The 8,235-nt window shown below is 26.6% G+C and overlaps 1 protein-coding gene across 1 annotated transcript in view; it reads right to left on the bottom strand.

The window, feature by feature from the left end:
* Positions 1–761: 761 nt before the first annotated feature.
* LOC145293694 (ATP-binding cassette sub-family D member 1-like) overlaps positions 762–8,235 on the bottom strand; it is a 102,736-nt gene continuing 95,262 nt past the window's right edge. Inside the window, exons 11-12 of the mRNA XM_080140104.1 lie at positions 5,721–6,054; positions 762–946 (exon numbers count right to left, since the gene is read on the bottom strand). Of these exons, the coding sequence (XP_079996230.1) occupies positions 5,736–6,054 (319 nt within the window). The 3' untranslated portion in view covers positions 762–946; positions 5,721–5,735. The remainder of the gene's footprint in view (positions 947–5,720; positions 6,055–8,235) is intronic.

Below are 8,235 nucleotides of genomic sequence, written 5' to 3'. Positions count from 1 at the left end.
TATTATTGAATAATTAAAGATAGATTTGGAACTTTGTCACAATAAGAGAATTATGATAAAAAAGATAATTAAAAAATGTGTTAAATATACTGACAGTGATAATTAATATTTTCATTTTTGATATAATTAAAATAGCAAGTAAAAAATAATTCAATGGTGTGCAGAGTCTATAACGAAGTAAGTGTTGTGCAATACACAACTGCACCTCTCATGAACCAGCATGAGTCCACTGATAAGGGGATGTTCAAGACTGAAACAAAGCCGGAATGAACAAAGAAAGATTGGTGTTATTTCGGAGTTTTCCTTCTCCTAGATGTGTTGCACAACTAACGATTGAAAGTCTAATCTACTCTACTAGCTGATCCATAACTGGAGATAAAATGTATGGGTTCATACCTTCCCCAAAAGTGATGATGTAGCACAGATAAAACTACCATAACAATACTAATCATCTAAGATGCTCTTCCCCAATCAGATGCAGCAAATTTCTAAAAAAAAATGTCTTCTAATACTCCCTCCCCTTTTATAAAAGAATTTGGCTGAAAAATTCTCAGATTCCCATCAAAACTAAAAGAAGAAAGATTTAAATCCTTTAAATTAGAAAAATTAATTTTTTTTTTTTTTTTGTAGTTTCTTTATTTGAAAACTATTATTTGTGGGAAGAACACATGCTAAATTTTTCAAAGAAAATGTGAAATGACCAAGAAATTGCCATAAAAAAATAATGTAAATATTTGAAATTTGAAATTATATTTTTGAAAAAAAAAAAAAAAAAAAAAAAAAAAAAAAAAATGAAATCAAATGTGAAATGGAGTTTTAACTCCTTTTTTTTTTTTTTTTTTCAATCAATCATTTTTTTTAATACTGAAACGCTCAGTTTGGGAGGAGATGTTAGGGTTCTGTGGGTCATCTCTTTATGACTAAACCAATAATTCTCTTGAAGAATCTGGATAAAAAAGAAAAAAGAAATATTAAGCATTATTGAACTAGCCAAGCAGAACATATGACAAGACTAAGGAAGGTTCAATGAAGCCATTAACTCTGACACAGAAGAGTGTAAGGAAGTTTGGCTAGATACATTCAAAAAGTCAAGCACTTGAATGGATATACCTTATAACTGAATGTGTTCTGCCAAATTCCAAACCCTTGTACCCCTTCAACATAAATACCCCTGACTAACCCGATAATCAGCAAAATCCCACTCCTTCACTACCGAGGTCCTTAGATACAAGAAAGCCTTCTCTAATACTTTCTTCCTGGAATTGCTAGACTTTGGAATTCCCTGCTGGATCCCTGCTTTTTTTTTTTTTTTACACAGTGATCACCACTTATCAAGGCCCGGAAGCCACTCAGGGATAAGGGTTATTGCAAGTACATTACGTTAGTGTGGAGATTTGATGGAGTGTTTACTTAAGGGGGCAGTTCATTAGGAATTTGTTAACATTAGACTTGAAGACATCCAAGTTGTAGTCCGGAGGGAAGCAGGCAGACGGAACAGAGTTCCACAGGCGTGCAGTTCTAAGAAAGAAGCTTTGTTCATGGAATCCGCGTTTTGATTTAGGCACAGATATAGAGTGGGGGAAATTTTTCACAGTGGATTCCTTGACTGTAGTGACATGCAGAAGTTCAAGTTGAATCTGAACAGACATCTTGCTTCTCAACTCCCTACATAATATCCCTGTAAGTTTTGCCCTAAATAGTAACCCCTTACATCCAAGTGACACCATTCCTTGTTTATGGTAAAATAACAATTAAAAAAATACAAAATTTAGAGATATCTGATGGATTTAAGGAGCATGTCAATTGGACCATAAACTAGTTATGACGCAGTTGAACTTAGGAAATAGGTCTAAACAAACTGGCACTAGGTGTTGAATATCGTCTTGTTAGAGATACAACTTCTTTATGTAGTAGATTTAGGGGGGGGGGTAAGATTACTAAGAGTAAGTGGTGTGTTAGCTTATAAACTAAACACGTCACACATTAAGTTATGCCAAGGCAAAGATGATTGTACAAATGAAACTAATCCGATTTGTGGCTGACAGGATATTGTAAGCATAGAACAAGCTAAGCAGACTTGAGGCTAGCAAGGATTCCTAGAGCCAAGTAGTCAGGGCTAAGGAAAGTTTCCAATGAAACTTTGATGCAGATGAGTGTGAAATAGTTTCTAGGCACAAATTGGATAAGTTCATTCATTCAAGCACCTAGACGGATATTCCTTGGAATTGACAAGAGACCTGTGATGTATTTTGGGAACCATTTGAGAAACATATCAGCCAAACAGCCCGGTCCAAGAGTTTTACAAATATTTAGCTGACTTTTCCTATCTTAATGCAGTTAAAGCATCTGGTTTCAGAGCACAAGGATTTGATTACATTAAAGTGGGTCAGTTGCAACAAATCACCAGGACTTGATGGTCTGTCATACAAATTGTATTTAAGGCTGTCACACACGTTTGTACTAACTCTAATAGATGTGTTCAACCATCAATTGGATATATACAGTATCAAACTGACTTATGATCTTATGTTCCATGTGTTTCTGACACAATACCTGCACTACGCAAAACTCACCACAACTCCCAAAACTAACTCTAAAATTCATTAACCAATCTTTTGTTTCTGTTATTGCCACACTTTGATTAATAATCCTATTTTAGCTTTCTTTTGTGTTCCTTTGTGAACAACTTCCTATACTTTTGTTTAGCTGATAAACCTATTTCTTTTTTTATCATATTTCTTTGGGTGGGTGGAACTTGATAGTATCACAGCTTAATAAAACAATGTTTTATTACAAGAAAGCATTCTATAAATTTCACAGAAATATAAGGAAATAGATTTAAGTATTAGGAACTCATGAGATTCCATGCCTTCTGATAGACAGAGCCTCTTAAAAAATTTTTTGGACATCTTGAAAAAAAAAAAAAAATTTATTTCACACAAACTATAGAATTGGAATCCATAGTCCATGTCTTGGATTCCTACAGAAGAACATATTGGATATAAACAGCTGTCCTTGGATCTTACTTTTTGCCCATTTACACTATGAAAAAAAACCAAAGAAAATAACAGATTCACATTCTGTACAACAGATGGACTGACACATCAATAAAAAAAGTGTATTTTTGTCACTTATACACAATTGAGTACAGTAAAAACGTCTTGATTTGATTAAGTATCAGACAAAAATAAGTATCGTCATTGAAAATGAAGAAAAATTATTGAGTAGAATTTTAATTAAAGATAAAAATCAGTTTTTGGATTTTACCAATCCATCATTCCTTATTATTTGACTAGCGGGGGTACCCGGCGTTGCCCGAGTGTTTGTTTCCGGGACGGGGGGGGGGGGGGGGTTTAAAAAATGTTATGGTAGGTAAGTAAGAAGGATCAAACCCCGAAGTCATGAGTAAAAGTAGGAAAATAAAGTGTGAAAAAAAAACAAAACAAAAAAAAAACATCTGCAACGTTAACAGTTCGGCCACCAAGAAAAGTCCATTCCAGTTGTTTAGGAAAAAAAAAAAAAAAACGACTACGGTAGGTCGGTGCGAACGTGAAAATATAATGTGAATTGTCCAGCACGCTAACCACTATGCCACAGAGCACTGCAGCTTAGTTTAGTGATTTTAAATAACTTCACATGAAAGAACTACGAAGCCAAACCGGTGTTCTCTTCTCAACTGTTCCTTGTGAACGATCCCCAAACGGTGTTAAGTGGTGGCAGGGGGAGGAGGAATTTATAAGAGAGAAAATATTTTACCACTTCCATTGATCTTAACCGATTTTGGCCGTGACTTCTCAGCAGAAAAAGTATAGAAATCTAAGATTACCGAGGAATTGGAGAAATAATAAGCCTATAACACACCTCAGATATTGTTCTGCCGTTTGTGCATATTATATTTGCATGAAATATCTTGATTTTTAATCCTATTAAGGTCAAAATCAGACTGGAAAAAATGAGTTCATTTTATTTATAGAGATAAATGAGACACTGACTTATCTCCCCTTGTTTTACAGGATTAATAACAGATCGGCAAAATACAATAAACTGGATTTTTATTTTTAATTAAAATTCCACTCAATCATTTTTTGATGGGGATATTTAATAAGTATATTGAAGTATTTTTTACTTAGAATTGAATCCGAGCATAATACTGTATAAGCGCCGACAATTTTGACATTGATATTTGGAACTTCTCCAGAATGAAATACAGATGAAAATCATATTTCAAGTAATAATCAGACAAAAAATAAATTTCTTCACTAAAAATTTAAAAAATTATCGATTAAAATCTACAAAATATTCTGCTTGTTCCTCCATACTTAGGTCTGTACGTTATGCTTTGAAAAAAGGCAAATACAATTTTTTATTCCAAACTGTTTAAAAAAAAAAGCCAAATTCAAGAAATTTGCCTTAAAAAAGGCCAATCTGGCAACCCAGGACAAAAATCGGAGAGTTACCTCCTTTTGGTGTAACCTCATTTTCAAATATCACGATAATATATGATTGTTGCTGTAAAGGTGTGAGGAAGGAACTCCTAGTAATTTCGATGTGTAATGTAACATTTGGATGTGTAATGTAACATTTTGATGTGTGATCTAACATTTCGATGTGTAATGGTTCTTCAAGCAAAGAAAGAAGCGAAATGTTACGTATAAAAAAGAACATTTGAAAGAAACAGGAAAATAAAAAGAACATTGTTTGTCAAGAGTGCTGGATTGAAAGTGTAAATTAAAGATTATCGCTTACAATGTGATTTTATTATTTGTATTGAACTATGTAACACAATATTACTTGAAGTATTTATTAATACATATCAATTTATCTCATTTAGTTCTATATTTAAAATACAATGAATGCTATTTTCATAGAAACGTTAATACACTAATTTGTTGTGTGTTTGTTGGTTTTTCTGTCCAAAAAACTAATTTTTTGCGCTATCCAGAAAAATATCAGCTTTATCTATAAAAGTGAATGTGTGTGTGTGTGTGTGTGTGTGTGTGTGTGTGTCTGTGTACATTTCCCTGCACAATAACTCTGTCCATTTTTAGTCTACGGACTCGAAATTTGATATAAAAGGTACTGAGATTTGGGAAAATCAATGTGATCGGGTTTCGGCCAAAAAGTTCGCTGTTAAGAGGTAAAAGTTCAACGATTTGACCTTTGAGAACTCTACCAAACTCCTCCGACAATTTTGGGTCTAAGCACTTGAAATTTTAGATATTGGTTCCTTGGACATGGATCTAAATTAATAACTTGATTTGAGCCCAAAACAATAAATATTAAGGGGTCATAGTTTTAAAAAATTACCGTTTTTTTTTTGTTTGTTTTGCTTAGCATACACCTCCAAACATCCGGGCAATGCCGGGCACCCATTGCTAGTTAAAATATATTTCTCATTCCATAGAATGTCTACGGGTCCTGCTAGTTTTAATTAAAAAAAAAAAATCTGTTTTTGCATCTTGCCAATCAGCTATTGATAAGAACAAAAATACCTGTAAATCAGGGGGAGATAATTTAGATAAATGTCATTTAATCAAGTAATAATGAATGGTCGATCAGCAAAATAAAAAAAAACTAAATTTTATTTTCTATTTGATTATTTTTTTCCTAATTTTTGGTGAGAATACTTTTACTTGATACACAAGTGTACATTTTTTTTTTTTACCTATATTACTATTTTAATCTGTGCCCAATACAGTATATATTTTTTTATTACTTACTGTTGAAAGTAAATTTCACTGGTTATCCTTGGTTTGTGCTTGTCTTTCAAGCTGATCATCTTCATCATCGTCTTTGTGACCATGCGAAGGCAATTCTGTAGTTTTCTCTGCTTGACTTTCATCATCTATCGACAGTTCTTTTTCCAAGAGGACAGAGTTTTCTCCGAGAATCGAACAAAGTTCTCTCAAACGTTGGTGCATCTTTGGCACGCCTGCTAATTGCTTCTCTAACTGTTGTTTTTCTTCATTCAAAGACAACCTGGCATTTGAGTCTAACACTTCCATCACCCAGCCACCTTCTCCGTCAAATTGAAGCAAGTGAGAATGGAACTTCCTGAAAGAGTTTTATAAAAACATTTGGCATTGTGAAGTAAAATAAAAGCATCATAAAATAAAAAAATATTATGAAATAAAAAAATATCATGAAATAATAAAAAAATATCATGAAATAAAAAAATATCATGAAATAAAAAAAATATTATAAAATAAAAAAATATTATGAAATAAAAAAAATATTATGAAATAAAAAAATATTATGAAATAATAAAAAAAATATTATGAAATAAAAAAATATCATGAAATAATAAAAAAATATTATGAAATAAAAAAATATCATGAAATAATAAAAAAATATTATGAAATAAAAAAATATCATGAAATAATAAAAAAATATTATGAAATAAAAAAAAATATTATGAAATAAAGAAAAATATTATGAAATACAAAAAAAATATTATGAAATAAAAAAATATCATGAAAAAAAATATGAAATAAAAAAAAATGAAATAAAAAAAAAATGAAATAAAAAAAATATGAAATAAAAAATAAATATGAAATAAAAAAAATATTATGAAATAAAAAAATATGAAATAATAAAAATATTATGAAATAAAAAAAATATCATGAAATAATAAAAAAATATTATGAAATAAAAAAATATGAAATAAAAAAATATCATGAAATAAAAAAATATGAAATAATAAAAAAAATATTATGTAATAAAAATATCATGAAATAAAAAAAATATCATGAAATAAAAAAAATATTATGAAATACAAAAATATCATGAAATAAAAACATATGAAATAATAAAAAAATATTATGAAATAAAAAAAAATATTATGAAATAAAAAAAAAAATATTATGAAATAAAAAAAATATGAAAAAAAAATATCATGAAATAAAAATATCAATAATAAAAAAATATCATGAAATAAAAAAATATGAAATAAAAAATATGAAATAATAAAAAAAATATTATGAAATAAAAAATATCATGAAATAATAAAAAAATATTATGAAATAAAAAAAATATCATGAAATTAAAAAAAAATTATGAAATAATAAAAAAATATAATGTAATAAACAATATCATGAAATAAAAAAAATATTATGAAATAAAAAAAATATTATGAAATAAAAAAATATGAAATAATAAAAAAATATTATGAAATAAAAAATATCATGAAATAAAAAAATATGAAATAAAAAATATGAAATAATAAAAAAAATATTATGAAATAAAAAATATCATGAAATAATAAAAAAATATGAAATAAAAAAATATCATGAAATTAAAAAAAAATTATGAAATAATAAAAAAATATAATGTAATAAACAATATCATGAAATAAAAAAAATATTATGAAATAAATAAATATGAAATAATAAAAAAATATTATGAAATAAAAAATATCATGAAATAAAAAAATATGAAATAATAAAAAAAATATTATGAAATAAAAAAAAATATGAAATAATAAAAAATATGAAATAATAAACATATTATGAAATAATAAAAAAATTTGAAATAATAAAAAAATTATGAAATAAAAAAAAATATTATGAAATAAAAAAAAATATTATGAAATAAAAAAATATCATGAAATAAAAAAAAATATTATGAAATAAAAAAAAATATTATGAAATACAAAAAAAATATTATGAAATAAAAAAATATCATGAAAAAAAAATATCATGAAATAAAAAAAATATGAAATAAAAAAAATATGAAATAAAAAAAAATATGAAATAAAAAAAATATTATGAAATAAAAAAATATGAAATAATAAAAAAAATATTATGAAATAAAAAAAATATCATGAAATAATAAAAAAATATTATGAAATAAAAAAATATGAAATAAAAAAATATCATGAAATAAAAAAATATGAAATAATAAAAAAATATTATGTAATAAAAATATCATGAAATAAAAAAAATATCATGAAATAAAAAAAATATTATGAAATAAAAAAATATCATGAAATAAAAATATATGAAATAATAAAAAATATTATGAAATAAAAAAAAATATTATGAAATAAAAAAAAAATATTATGAAATAAAAAAAATATGAAAAAAAAATATCATGAAATAAAAATATCAATAATAAAAAAATATCATGAAATAAAAAAATATGAAATAAAAAAATATGAAATAATAAAAAAAATATCATGAAATAATAAAAAAATATTATGAAATAAAAAAAATATCATGAAATTAAAAAAAAATT

Source organism: Euprymna scolopes, chromosome 15 (genome assembly GCF_053919585.1).
Source record: "Euprymna scolopes isolate OS-2025 chromosome 15, ASM5391958v1, whole genome shotgun sequence".
Lineage (NCBI taxonomy): Eukaryota > Metazoa > Mollusca > Cephalopoda > Sepiida > Sepiolidae > Euprymna > Euprymna scolopes.
The sequence above is the reverse complement of the archived record's forward strand: the minus strand, read 5'-3'. Positions and strand labels throughout refer to the sequence as shown.